The sequence below is a fragment of the Carcharhinus amblyrhynchos genome, unplaced genomic scaffold (assembly GCF_965287045.1).
Source record: "Carcharhinus amblyrhynchos unplaced genomic scaffold, sCarAmb.v2.hapA chromosome_107, whole genome shotgun sequence".
Taxonomy (NCBI): domain Eukaryota; kingdom Metazoa; phylum Chordata; class Chondrichthyes; order Carcharhiniformes; family Carcharhinidae; genus Carcharhinus; species Carcharhinus amblyrhynchos.
The window spans coordinates 287,501-302,500 of NW_027649847.1; the positions used below are offsets into that span (position 1 = coordinate 287,501).

Below are 15,000 nucleotides of genomic sequence, written 5' to 3' on the forward strand. Positions count from 1 at the left end.
GTGGCATTATCGCCAAGGCAATTCATCCAGATGCTCAGTCAACGTCCTGGGTTCGAATCCCACCACGGCAGATGGGCCCTGGAGGGGGTCTACAGGAGGTTGACGTCAACGATTTGGGAATGAAAGGCTTGACGTATGAGGAGTGTCTGAGAACTCTGGGTCTGTACCCATTGACGTTTAGAAGGACGAGGTGGGGGGACCTTATTGAAACTTACAGAATACTGAAAGGCCTGGATAGACTGGATGTGGGAAAGATGTTTCCATTAGTCGGAGAGACTGGGATCAGAGGGCACAGCCTCAGAATGAAGGGACAACCCTTTAGAATTGAGGTGAGGGGGAATTTCTTCAGCCAGAGGGTGGTGAATCTGTGAAACTCATTGCCACAGAGGAGGCCGGGTCACTGAGTGTCTTTAAGACACAAATAGATAGGTTCATGATTGGTAAGGAGATCAAAGCTTATGGGGAAAAGGCGGGAGAATGGGACTGAGAAACTTATCAGCCACGGGGGAGCAGACTTGATGGGCTGAATGGCCTAATTCTGCTGCTATATCTTATGGTCTAATGAATTTGAATGCAATTGAAAAAAAATCTAGAATTAAGACTCCACTTGAGGAGTGTACATATTACAGAGAAGGAGCTACTGGAAGTCTTCAAGCGCATCAAGGTAGATAAATTCCCGGGATCTGATGAAGTGTATCCCAGAACATTGTGGGAGGCTAGGCTCGGTCCCCTATCCGAGATATTTGAATCACTGATAGTCACGGATGAGGTGCCTGAAGATTGGAGAGTGGCAAATGTTGTGCCTTTGTTTAAAAAGGACTGCAGGGAAAAGCCTGGGAACTACAGGTCAGTGAGCCTCACATCTGTGGTGGGTAAATTGTTGGAAGGTATTTTGAGAGACAGGATCTACAGGCATTTAGAGACGCAAGGACTGATTAGGGACAGTCAGCATGGCTTTGTGAGTGGAAAATCATGTCTCACAAATTTGATTGAGTTTTTTTAGAGGGGTAACCAAGGAGGTAGATGAGGGCAGTGCAGTTGATGTTGTCTACATGGACTTTAGCAAGGCCTTTGACAAGGTAACGCATGGTAGGTTGTTGCATAAAGTTAAATCTCACGGGACCCAGGGTGAGGTATCAAAATGGATACAAAATCGGCTTCTTGACAGATGCCAGAGGGTGGTTGTAGAGAGTTGTTTTTCAAACTGGAGGCCTGTGACCAGCGGTGTGCCTCAGGGATCAGTGCTGGGTCCACTGATATTTGTCATTTACACTAATGATTTGGATGAGAATATAGGAGGCAGATGAGACCAAGATTGGTGGCATAGTGGACAGTGAAGAAAGTTATCTCCAATTGCAACAGGATCTTGATTAATTGGGCCAGTGGGCTGACGAATGGCAGATGGGGTTTAATTTAGATAAATACGAGGTGACGCATTTTGGTAGAATTGAACCAGGGCAGGACTTACTCAGTTAATGGTAGGGCGCTGGGGAGAGTTACAGAACAAAGAGATCTCGGGGTACATGTTCATAGCTCCTAGAAAGTGGAGTCACAGGTGGACAGAGTGGTGAAGAAGGCATTCGGCATGCTTGGTTTCATTGGTCAGAACATTGAATACAGGAGTTGGGACGTCTTGTTGAAGTTGTACAAGACATTGGTAAGGCCACACTTGGAATACTGTGTACAGTTCTGGTCACCCTATTATAGAAAGGATATTATTAAACTAGAAAGAGTGCAGAAAAGATTTACTAGGATGCTACCGGGACTTGATGGTTTGAGTTATAAAATGTTTATATAAAATGTATAAAATATATAGCGAGGGGGATTGAATATAAAAGTAGGGAGGTCTTGCTGCAGCTGTATAGGGCATTGGTGAGGCCGCAGCTGGAGTACTGTGTGCAGTTTTGGGCGCCGTACTTACGCAAGGATATTTTGGCCTTGGAGGGAGTGCAGAGGAGGTTTACTAGGCTGATGCCGGAGTTGAGGGGGTTGAGCTATGAGGAGAGGCTGAATAAACTAGGCTTGTACTTGTTAGAGTTTAGAAGAATGAGGGGAGATCTCATTGAGACATATAAGATGATGAATGGGATGGATAGGATAGAGGTGGAGAGACTCTTCCCGCTCAGAAAGGACAGTAGGACTAGGGGGCACAGCCTCAAGATAAAGGGGGGGCGGTTTAGAACGGAGTTGAGGAAGAACTTCTTCACTCAAAGGGTGGTGAATCTCTGGAATTCTCTGCCCGTTGAAGTGGTGGAGGCTGCCTCGCGCAATATTTTTAAGACGCGGGTTGATGGGTTTTTGATAAGAGAGGGGATTAAGGGTTATGGGGAGAGGGCGGGAATGTAGAACTGAGCCACGACAGATCAGCCATGATCTTACTGAATGGCGGGGCAGGCTCGAAGGGCTAGATGGCCTACTCCTGCTCCTATTTCTTATGTTCTTATATATGGTTTGAGGAAGCCGAGGGGTGATCTTATAGAGGTCTATAAAATAATGAGGGGCACAGATCAGCGAGATAGTCAGTATCTTTTCCCCAAAGGTAGGGGAGTCTAAAACTAGAGGACATAGGTTTAAGGTGAGAGGGGAGAGATACAAAAGGATCCAGAGGTGCAATTTTTTCACAGAGGATGGTGAGTGTCTGGAACGAGCTGCTAGAGGTAGTAGTAGAGGCGGGTACAATTTTGTCTTTTAAAAAAATGTTTAGACACCCGGAGGAAACCCGCTCAGACACGGGGAGAATGTGCAAACTCCACACAGACAGTGACACAAGCTGGGAATTGAACCCAGGTCCCTGGTACTGTGAGGCAGCAGTGCTAACCACTGTGCCACCGTGCTGCCCATGAGTTGATAGGCCACCGTGTGTATATGAGTATTGTTTATTTACCTCACAACTGAGGGCTTTGTTCACGTAATGTTAGTCCAAACCGGACGGCCAGGCAAGACCTTAATGAACCATTTGTTCATAGATTCCTACCTCAAGTTTACTTGCTGTGCTGATAGGAATAGGTTGCATGTTCAGAGGATGTTTCCATAGCAACCTGCTGCTGCTGGCCACTGGGTTCCTGGAATGGGAGAATATGAAGCTATCACACTTAGTATTTACAGTAACAAAAAACTTGACAAAGGAAATCTATAACTGACTTTGTCAGCAAATATCAACGATCACCCACTACCATCAGACTTGACAAAGGGGCCATGAAGACTTTGAGAAATTTGATGAATGATTGGAGTTAGAAAGGCCACAGTCGTTCCCTTCCTCCTCTCCCTCTCCTCCTCCCCCTTCTGTACCTCCCTCCCTCCCCCTCTCCCTCCCCCTCTCTCCTCCTCCCCCTCACTCCCCTCCTCCCCCTCCTTCCCTCTCTCTCTCTTCCTCCCTTCCTTCCTCCCCCTCTCCCTCCCTCCCACTCACAGCCGGGCACAGCAAGGTACAGGCAGCATGACAGAACCAGGACACGGGCCATTGGTTTAAACGTCCAGGCACCTTTTATCCTAGCTCTTGGTGCCAGGAACCACTCAATTACTGAGCAGGCTGTCCCATGATGCAAAGGGGCAGGGCACCCTCCTCCACTTGGGGCGCAAGGTCACATGCCACCTCAAGTGACACGATGAAGGTCTACCAGCTGTACGAAATCTCCTCCAAGACAGAGATTGTCCATAATTCACGACAAACCTGCCACCCTCACCCAGAGAGGTCAAGAGGATGGGTAGTGCAAGAATGTTTAGAGGTTGCGATTGGGCCATTGAGAGAGAGATACTTCTCTGTGTTTGAACCTTGCTTTGGTTACTCTGAGGTGACCTCAAAGAACAACACAGCACGGGAAACAGGCCCTTCGGCCCAACGAGCCCACACCGCCATCTTAAGCATTTTTCCTACACCTCCCTTGACCCATGTCTATGCTTATGGTACCCCCATTGGAAACCAGATTCAGGGGAGAATAATTTAGGGACAATTTGTTACACCAATCAGCCTAAGAGCACATCATTGGGGTGTGGGAGGAAACCAGAGCACCCGGAGGAAACCCACGCAACCACAGAGAGAATGCGCAAACTCCCACAGACACTGGCCCAAATCCATGTATCTGCACAGCTAGCAGTGCACCTCGTGGTGCAGTGGGGTAGTGTGCCTGCCCCCAAGCCAGAAATTCCAGGTTCAAATCCCACTCCAGGACTTGATGGCCAAGAAAGGTGGGTCCATAGCAAGGCCAAATAATTGGAGTTGGAAATCCTGCCAAGGGAAGGTGACCTGGGTTCGAATCCCACCATGGCAGATGGTGAAATTGGAACTTAATAACAATCTGGAATGAAAAGTCAAAGGGTGACTGTGAAATGATTGCCGATTGTCAGAAAAACCCATCTGGTTCACGAATGTCCTTCAGGGAAGGAAATCTGCCACCCTTACCCGGTCTGGCCTACATGTGACTCCAGAGTCACGGCAACGTGGGTGACTCTGAAATGGCCGAGATAGCCACTTGACTCAAGGGCAAGTAGGAATGGGCAGCAAATGCTGGCCAAGGGTCTTTGAAAGAGATGTGGATAAGTATCGAATCCCTACAGTGCAGAAGGAGGCCATTCGGCCCATCAAATCTGCACCAACCACAATCCCACCCAGACCCTATCCCCATAACCCCGTACATTTACCCTAGCTAGTACCCCTGACACTAAGGGTTAATTTAGCATGGCCAATCAACCTAACCTGCACAATTTTGGACTGTGGGAGGAAACCAGAGCACCAGGAGGAAACCCACGCAGACATGAGGAGAACGTGCAAACTCCACACAGACAGTGACCAAAGTCCTGGATTCGAACCTGGATCCCTGGCGCTGTGAGGTGGCAGTGCTAACCACTGTGCGTGGCCAATATGTGAAGAAAGGGAAGGTCCTTGAGGCTTGGTAGAGCTAGCGTGGCGGTGGGAGGGGAGGGGGGGGGGTGGTGGTCCAGTCTGGATTGCCCCCGCAAAGAGATAGCCCAGATATGCTGTGACAAATGGCCTCCTGTAGTCTACACCAGCAGCGAGCATCGAGTATGAAGGGACTTACCTCGACAGTCACATTGGAGGGAGGCATTGGGTTGTACTGGGGAATGTATGTCCCTTGTATCGCTGTGGTGGCAGGCATGTACTGGGGGAACAGACACAGAAACAAAATGGTTATTAGTAACGCACAACAGACAAGTTCCCCAGATACACTGCAAATATCTGTCAGATCCCCACCTGGGGCACGAGGTGCCAAAGGCAAACAAAAATGATACATCCATCGCAATCCCACTCTCAGTTCACCCAAACACAGGATAGCAGCACTTACAGGACAAAAACAGTCAAAAGAAAGATAGCAGCATATCAAATAGCCCAGAAACATTTGTGGAAAAGCATCATAAACAAATTACTTTGCCATATTGATATAGGTGGGAGCAGCACGGTGACACAGTGGTTAGCACTGCTGCCTCACAGCACCAGGGACACGGGTTCAATTCCAGTCTTGGGTCACTGTCTGTGTGGAATCTGCACATTCTCCCCGTGTCTGTGTGGGTTTCCTCCAGATGCTCCGGTTTCCTCCCACAGTCCGAAAGACGTGCTGGTTCGGGTGTATTGGCCATGCTAAATTCTCGCTCAGTGTACCCGAACAAGCGACTAGGGGATTTTCACAGTAACTTCATTGCAGTGTTAATGTAAGCCTTTCTTGTAACTAATAAATAAACATTAACTTTGGGGAAAGGGTTCAGATATTTATAGAGTCGTTTTAAAGTTTAGTTTATTTATTAGTGTCACAAGTAGGCTTACATTAACACTGTAATGAAGTTACTGTGAAAATCCCCTAGTTGCCACACTCCTGTTCGGGTAACACTGAGGGAGAATTTAGCACCTAACCAGCACATCTTTGGAGTGCGGAAGGAAACTGGAGCACCCGGAAGAAACTCACGCAGACATGGGGAGAATGTGCAGACTCCACACAGACAGTGACCCAAGCCGGGAATCGAACCTGGGTCCCTGGCGCTGTGAGGCAGCAGTGCCAACCACTGTGCCACCATTCTGCACCGTATCGACCTTATAAAGGTTGACAGCACAGACAAGCCCATCGTGTCTGTGCCAGTCATAAACAAACCACCTCAGATCAGCAACTGAGTTTTTGGCTGCCTGGGTGGCCATGTTCTAAATTAATTATCATATGAAAATAGAAAAATATTGGCTTATTGCCAATGGAATGAAGTAGGGTAGGGGAGGTGGGGGGTGTAAATGGTTAAGTTCAGACAGAGCCACCCCAGGGGACGTTCCCTGGGGTCACAACGTAACAGCCGAGGGGTAATTCACCTGCTGTTTCTCATTCTCCCCTCACATTGACTGCTCTGGGTTCGACACAGCTGCCTGGACGTGGCTCACACTCGCACGTGCTCCTCATTCACATTTCACTATTGTCACCAGGCGAGCACGTGCTAGTGCTGGCAACAACAACTTGCATTTATATGGCGCCTTTAGCCAAACAATCCCACCACAAGAAGCGTGATCAATGTGACACCAGGTGAGGAGATATTAAGACAACGTTAACCAAGAGGTCGGTTTGAAGAAGCATCTTAAAGCATGCCACCCAGCCCTGCGATGCCTGCTGGTTTAACTCTGTAAGTGTACAATTGAGCCCGGTAGTCAGGGTGAAGAAGATCCCAGTTCGACACCTGTTATCTATTGCGTCTCTCCATCATGGTGGCTGCTACAATGGGAGCTATGAGGAGGCAATGGCCTAGTGGTATTGTCACTGGACCAGTAATCCAGGGTAATGTTCCGGGGGACCCGGGTTCGAATCCCACCACGGCAGATGGTGAAATTTGAATTCAATAAGAATAAATTAATAATGAAACCATTGTGATAACCCACTAATGTCCCTTTAGGGAAGGAAATCTGCTATCCTTACCCAGTCTGGCCTACGTGCGACTCCAGACTCACAGCAATGTGGCTGACTCCGAACTGGCCAAGCAAGGCACTCAGCTCAAGGGAATGGGCAATAAATGCTGGCGATGCCCACATCCCATGAATGAACAAAGAGAAAATTGGGCCTGAGTGTCGGGGGGGTGATAATATTGGTCAGGCCTCCCACTTTGGATTAAAAATCCAGCTGCCCAACTTAGTGGCCCAAATGCCATGGCTTTTCCCACTGTCATGGTGATCTCCACACCAAGGGACAGGTCCTATTGTAGCAGCCATGTTTGAGCGCAGCCAACATAGGTCAGGCCTCGAACCGAGTCAGTGGCGAGAAATGCGGCCACCTTGATTTACAGTGAAGAAGAAAGGGCTTTGAAGTTAGTTATGTACTCACTTACTTTTCCCCATGATCCCAGAGTACTCCCAGTGTAGGCAGCACTTACCGTTCCTGTGCTGCCAAGGGACAGGTGGCTAAGCTGCTGGGTTAATGGTCCCATCATCGATGTGGGCTGGATGGACATGGTGTGGTCTATCGTGGGCGTTATTACTGTTCCCTGCAAAGGACAAACATCACAAACCGTTCTGAGCTTTCCATTTGTCCAATCTCCCAAAGGCAGTGACTCATACTGGGCAGAGGGAGGGAGTGGAGTGGTGATGGTGGGTTGTGGAAGTATAGGTGACAGCATGGTTTGCTGAAGCGAGCAGTGCCAGGCTGTGCTGCAAGGGTCATCAGGGATAGGAAGTGGGAGGAAATTTCAGGGTGAGCTTATTATCGCTGAAAAGAGACACACTGTCAAAGCTTTTCATCTTGCACTCATCAGGACAAACAAGAATTCAAACTTTCAAAGGATCGCCACAATTTCTACTACAGTAGAGAAGGGTGCTGATTGTTTGATGAGTTGGATGGGAGAAAGCAACAGGGGAGCTACAGGCTCCCCAGGTTTCTAGGTAATCCAAAAAATGTTGAAGCCTTTTTTCCAATTATCCAGCAGCGTGGGGAGCCAATAGTTCCCACTGGTTTCTCCATGGCATCGCCTGAGCCAAAGTCAACTTGTCAACCAATCAGCATCTTTTTCTCTCCTGAGGTGTGAGCCTCTGAAATTTGGCATTCTTGAGTCTGTCCTGATGTGTGGAAGATGTGAAGCTTCAGTGATGTGTTTCAACAATATTCAGGGGTCTGGGGCTTTCCAGTGCGCTGGGGTGGGTAGCCGTTGGCCAGTGGGTTCCCCAGCTCGAGGGCTGGCGAGCAATGCAAATGGCTGCTGAGTCCCGATCACGGCCAAGGTTTGTTTCATAAAATGGAAAGGCAAAAAGGAAGCTTACCATAGGTTGCATAAGGTACGACTGATGGTGCATCCAAGATGGGCTGTGGACCTGTGGGTGACCAGAAGCGAGAATATTCAACGATGAATGACGTGTATTTATGAAACATCTTAAACATAAGAGAAATCACCCAGTAAACTTTGACACCAAACTACATAAGGAAACATTAAGACATTGACCAAGGGTCAAAGGTCAGTCTCAAGGATGTAGAAAACAGGAGAGAGTCAGGGTCGGGAGGGTGGAGAGGTTTAGAGAGGGAATTCCAGAGCTTAAGTTTATTTATTAGTGTCACAAGTAGGCTTACATTAACACTGCAATGAAGTTACTGTGAAAATCCCCTAGTCGCCACACTCCTGTTCGGTTACACTGAGGGAGAATTTAGCACGGCCAGTGCACCCTAACCAGCATGTCTTCGGACACTAAGGGGCAATTTACCATGGCCAATCCATCTAACCTGCACATCTTCGGACACTAAGGGGCAATTTAGCATGGCCAATCCATCTAACCTACACATCTTTGGACACTAAGGGACAATTTAGCATGGCCAATCCACCTAACCCACACATCTTTGGACACTAAGGGGCAATTTAGCATGGCCAATCCACCTAACCTGCACTTCTTTGGACACTAAGGGGCAATTTAGCATGGCCAATCCACCTAACCTGCATATCTTTGGACACTAAGGGGGCAACTTAACATGGCCAAACCACCTAACCTGCACATCTTTTGACTGTGGGAGGAAACCAGAGCACCCAGAGGAAACCCACGCAGACACGGGGAGAACATGCAGACTCTGCACAGACAGTGACCCGAGGCAAGAATCAAACCCAGGACCCTGGCGCTTTGAGGCAGCAGTGTTAAACACTGTACCGCCCTGAGGGGCCCAGGTACAACTGCCAGTGACAGAGTGACTGAAATCAGGGATGCTCAAGGGAATGAGGATTGGAGAATATCTGCTATAGGTGTTCCAATGCAGAGCAAGAGCAGGAAGTGAATCATTGATTTTAGTACAATTTGAGAGGTGAACATAACCCAGGTTGAGGTATAATATTTGGAATTCATCAGTTACCCACCTGAGCTTCGATATCAAGTCGAGTCATGGGAATTTTTCGGAAAAGGGGCAAACACATTCCGCCCCTGCCGTCTTTCAGATATTAAGCCCTGCCTATTCCAGGAGACCCTTCACTCTGCCCGTTGGAATAGGACAGTGGGTTAATGGAAGTTTGGCCTAAAGCTTTACCCACCCGTCCTTCGTACTCATGATAAATCTCCCCTGGGTTTGGAACCCTCTGCTATCACTGGAGGGCAAAGGTCAGGGACGCAAATGTAACATGAGATTGATAGATGGGCCCATCTAGTCCAAGAAGACGGCAATGGGGTGGCACGGTGGTTAGCAATGCTACCTCACAGCACCAGGGATCCGGTTTCGATTCCCAGCTTGGGTTCTGTGTGGAGTTTGCATGTTCTCCCCGTGTCTGCATGGGTTTCCTCCCACAGTCCAAAGATGTGTAGGTTAGGTGGATTGGCCATGCTAAATTGCCCCTTAGTGTCCACAGATGTGTAGGTTACATGGATTGGCCATGCCAAATTGACCATTAGAGTCCAAAGACGTGCAGGTTAGGTGGATTGGCCATGCTAAATTGCCCCTTAGTGTCCAAAGATGTGTAGGTTACATGGATTGGCCATGCTAAATTGAGCCTAGTATCAGGGGATCAGCAGATTAAATATGTGGGGTGACAGAGATAGGGCCTTGTGTGGGAATGTGTGGTCAGTTGAGACTTGATGGGTGGAATGGCCTCCTTCTGCACTGTGGTGATTGTGTGCATGAGACTGGATTTCTATTCCAAGCCATTGGCATCAAGGATTTGAAAAAAACCATGACACCTCAATGAAACAAAGGCAGGGATTTTCTCTCCGCACTCACCCCAAGGCTGGAGATTCCCGCCTGAGGTCAACAGACGTTTGTGTGGTCTGCACCCCCCCCACTGTGATTCCTGTGGGAAGCAGAATGGGAAAAATCCATGCAAAATCTCTAACCTACCGCCTTCTGCACAGCAAAATAACTCTGTGACGATTACTTAGAGATATTTAAGAGATGCAGTTGGTAACTGTGAGGGCAAAATGTTTACCCTCAACACTTTGCTTTCATATACTGCAGTACGATATGCACATGTTGGCCGGAATGTTATGCCCCCCCCCAAGGTGGGCAGGCAGGTAGGTGAAGAGGGGTGGGGGTTGTAAAATAGGGCACCATGGCAGCAGCATTGTATCAGTCACCTGCTGCCCCCTGTCCACCCCCTGGGTATTTCATCCAAGGCATCCATTGAACCAACCCTAAGTGACTGGGATTCTTTTTCCCACAATGGGGATGGCCTGTGCGCGAGGAACAATACTTTTCACTGTATGCTAATATGTACGACAATAAGAAAACAAATCAAAAAAACACTCACCTGATATGAGGACACAGGGGAGGTGATGTATGGTGAGATAGAAGTCTGTGCGATCATCCTGTTTGGAGCAATACTGTAGGGACTGGAATAAAATCTGCAGCAAAAGAGAACACACAGAGGCTTTCGTCATTGTTAACCACATCTTTATCTTGGTAGAATTATAGAACCTCTACAGTGCAGAAGGAGGCCATTCGGCCCATCGAGTCTGCACCGACAACAATCCCACCCAGGCCCTATCCCTGTAACTCCACATATTTACCCTGCTAATCTCCCTGACACTAAGGGGCAATTTAGCACGGCCAATCCACCTAACCTGCACATCTTTGGAGTGTGGGAGGAAACTGGAGCATCCAGAGGAAACCCACGCAGACACGGGGAGAACGTGCAGACTTCGCACAGAAATGAGCCCGGGTCCCTGGCGCTGTGAGGCAGCAGTGTTAACCACTGTGCCATCGTGCCACCATGCTTCCCTCTGCTCCCATGTTTCTCCCTATTTCCACCCTAACTCTGTATGGTTACAGCTATGGGAACATCTGTCCCACACAGGTTATGTGAATCCCACAGATACCCTCTCTTGTTTAATCCATGTTTGATTGGTCCTGGAAGGGATAAAGTTTACTCATTACTGTCACAAGTATTGCTACCCCACAGCGTCAGGGACCTGGGTTCGATTCGTGGCTTGGATCACTGTCTGTGTGGAATCTGCACATTCTCCCCATGTCTGCATGGGTTTCCTCCAGTTTTCTGCACAGTCTGAAAGATGTGCTGATTAGATGCATTGGCTAAATTCTCCCTCAGTGTACCCAAACAGGAGTGTGGCGACTAGGGATTTTCACAGTGACTTTATTGCAGCGTTAATGTCAGTTTACTTGTGACAAATAAGTAAATAAGAAGTAGGCTTACATTAACGCTGCAATGAAGTTACTGTGAAAATCTCCAAGTCGCCACAGCCCTGTTCAGGTACTTTGAGGGAGAATTTAACATGGCCAATGCACCCTAACCAGCATGTCTTTGGAGTGTGGGAGGAAACCGGAGCGCCCTGAGGAAACCCATGCAGACACGGGGAGAATGTGCAGACTCCACACAGACAGTGACCCAAGGCCGGGGATCAAACCCGGGTCCCTGGTGCTGTGAGGCAGCAGTGCCAACCACTGTGCCACCGCAAAGGCCTCCTTTCCAAAGCTGGCGCCCCCAGGGAAGTGCTGGAAAACTTGTGGTCTTGCCCGTCCCCCACCGAGACCCATGGAACCTTTGTTCCGCACCTCCGCCATCTGGAGGGTCCGGGCACTCCATGGGAGCAAAACTCACAACAGGACTGCCTTCACAACAGTGGTGACTTTGGCGTGGCACTTGGAGGGCAAGCTGGTTGTCATGGCGCTGAACCGTGACCAGCAATCCACGCCATCAGGAGAAGATACGGCAGCAGAACACCGAGGATCACCTCAGAGGCCGTGAGTTTTCTGGTGGCTTTAACAAACCATGGCCTGTAGCCTCTCTTAGCCAGGGGAGGAGCTGGCAGCAAGATTTAGACACTTAAAGAGGTGGGAGAACTGCAAAACAACATCGCGAGGAGGGATCCCAGCAAGTCTAAAACTACTTACTCATTTTGCAAAGCAGTCGTTGGGTCATATGTCAGTGTCATTGTGCCCTGAGGGATAAACATATATGAAGGTATTTACTTAAACAGTTCCCTTCATGGCAACAAACAACCAGAACTGGAATCGGAAGAGGCCATTTGGTCCATCTGCCCAGACTATATTGCAGTCCAGCCTATCACAAATTCTACCCCAGAAATCAAAGCAAATTACTGAGGATGCTGGAATCTGAAATCAAAAGGGAAAATGCTGGAAAATCTCAGCAGGTCTGGCAGCATCTGTGCAGAGAGAAAAGAGCTGACGTTTTGAGTCCAGGTGACCCTTTTGTCAAAGCTAAAGAGAATGGGAGATATTTACACTGCAGGGGGAGGGAATGGAAGATGAGTCAGAGCCACAGAAACAAGGGGAAAGGCTGCTAATGGCAGCCCATAGAGAGAATAGAAGGTGTGAATGGGCAAACGGCAGACAGGCTGTAAGCTGTGACAGATAAAGATGTTGGGGGAGGGAGGGGGGAAAGATGGGGCAGAGGTAGATGTAGAAAAGGGGAAGCGGGGGGAGGAACAGGTAAGGGAAGGGGGATGAAGTAAGGGGAAAGAGTAGGAGGGAAAGAAAAATGAAGAAAGACAGATTCTACCCCATCAACTTAATTGCCTCCTGCATCATCTATCCAACACAGTCTCCAGTCTGCCATTTGATTTCTGGGGAAAAATTGAGCACAAATTGCCCTTAATCCCTAAAAGTAATGAGGCAAAAACCTTCAAATATTTGTATCCCCATCGCCAATATTCAACCCTAAGCGACTGACACCCTCAAGGTCCCGGATTGTCCCTTTCTTCGCCTGTAATGGTTTCCAAACACCACACATCTTTCAGAAGGATTGAATATAACTGTAGGGCCTATTCATTCCTTAGAATAGACGTAGACGGCACTGATACAAAGTTGAACTTCTTTTATTGAGTAGAATTTAAAATTAAGACATTACAGGAGTGAAAAAAACTAACTTGCTGAGAAAGAGAGAGATAGAGAGACCGGCAAAAGCTAGTCCTAGCATAGACTCAATTCAAACCTTCCACTGCCCACATATAACTGCATAGAGCATTCTAACTTTTTGGTTATCTGTTATGAAATTACTTGGTGCAAGCAGTGTCTCTAACTTTCATATACAATTTGCAGCTGTGGCTATGAAGCTGTTTGTTTTAGCTTATGAGAAAGCCTCACTTGCATTGTACTTTCAAAGAATGCAGTCAATTTCTAAGCTAATCCCAGCATGCCTGCTCAGTTTTAAAATGTGGCCAGGTTAGCTTTAAAGCTTCGCAGAGTTAGTTACATAGGCGGAAATATCTTAAAATGAAGTCTTTTGTGTTACGTGAATCAAACCATACAAAAGATCCCACAATAATTCTGGCACCATGGATTGTGAACAAAGTGTTTGCCTGCAAGTTGTCCACCTTAATTATTTTGCTTGGCTAACGCACCTGTACAATGTGGCATGATTAAATACAGTGTGTGCTCCATGGATTATATAGGATATACAATGCAGAAACAGGCCAATCGGCCTATCCAGTCTGTTTCTGTTCCCCTTGAGCCTCTTCCCATCTAAATCTCTATTTCCCTCTCCCTCATCCAGCTTCCTCTGAAGCCCATCTGTGCTATTCCATCCCTCCACTTCGTGTGGGAGCGAGCTCCACATTCTCACCACACTCTGGGTGAAGAAATTTCTCCTGAATCCCCGATTGGATTTCTCGGTGACTATTTTATACGGACAGTCTCTCGTGATGCTCTTCCCCACAAGTGGAAATATTCTCTGAGTATGCACCGCATCAAATCCTTTCAGAGTTATAAAGACTTCCATGAGGTCTTCTATCTTCAAGAGACCCAACGTGTCAACCCTTTCCTGATATATAAACCTTTTTCTGCTTTCACCCTTCTCAATCTTCTCCCCACCCTCTCTAGATACTTTTATAATAGTGACCAGAACACAGTGCTCTAAGTACGGCCTAACTAAGGTTCATTTAGGTTTATCATAGAGTCCCTACAGAGGGGAAGAGGCTATACGGTCCATCAGAGGCTGCACCGACTCTTGGACAGAGTATCTCAGAGGCTCTGCTCTATCCCCTGTAGTCCCGCACATTTCCCACGGCCAATCCCCATAACCTGCACATCTTTGGACGCTAAGGGGCAATTTAGCATGGCCAATCCACCTAACCTACACATCTTTGGACACTAAGGAACAATTTAGCATGGCCAATCCACTTAACCTACCCATCTGTGGACACTAAGGGGCAATTTAGCATGGCCAATCCACCTAACCGACACATCTTTGGACACTAATGGACAATTTAGCATGGCCAATTCACCTAACCTACACATCTTTGGACACTAAGGAGCAATTTAGCATGGCCAATCCACCTAACCTGCACATCTTTGGACACTAAGGGACAATTTAGCATGGCCAATCCACCTAACCTACACATCTTTGGACACTAAGGGACAATTTAGCATGGCCAATCCACCTAACCTGCACATCTTTGGACACTAATGGACAATTTAGCATGGCCAGTCCATCTTATCCGCGAACCCACGAACATGTAGAGAGCTGACATCACAGAGAGTACAAGCAGCTGTCTCTTACCGGCTCCCCATCTCTGGCCCAGGCCCGGCCATTCTGCAGGTACTTGTTCTGGTTTTGCCGTTTCTTCTGTCCACCATCTGCAAATTTACACAG

At 48.0% G+C, this 15,000-nt stretch overlaps 1 protein-coding gene across 5 annotated transcripts in view; it reads right to left on the bottom strand.

Annotated features, from left to right (window-relative positions):
• rbms2b (RNA binding motif, single stranded interacting protein 2b) overlaps positions 1–15,000 on the bottom strand; it is a 210,182-nt gene that overhangs the window by 249 nt on the left and 194,933 nt on the right. For 4 of the 5 annotated variants that reach the window (XM_080182981.1, XM_080182984.1, XM_080182982.1 and 1 more), the window contains exons 7-13: positions 14,908–15,000; positions 12,282–12,328; positions 10,681–10,774; positions 8,231–8,281; positions 7,306–7,461; positions 5,037–5,117; positions 2,975–3,062 (exon numbers count right to left, since the gene is read on the bottom strand). The exon at positions 14,908–15,000 is cut by the window's right edge and continues 17 nt beyond it. In XM_080182981.1, the coding sequence (XP_080039107.1) occupies positions 2,982–3,062; positions 5,037–5,117; positions 7,306–7,461; positions 8,231–8,281; positions 10,681–10,774; positions 12,282–12,328; positions 14,908–15,000 (603 nt within the window). In that variant the 3' untranslated portion in view covers positions 2,975–2,981. The remainder of the gene's footprint in view (positions 1–2,974; positions 3,063–5,036; positions 5,118–7,305; positions 7,462–8,230; positions 8,282–10,680; positions 10,775–12,281; positions 12,329–14,907) is intronic. The other variant, XM_080182983.1, reaches the window with a different exon arrangement.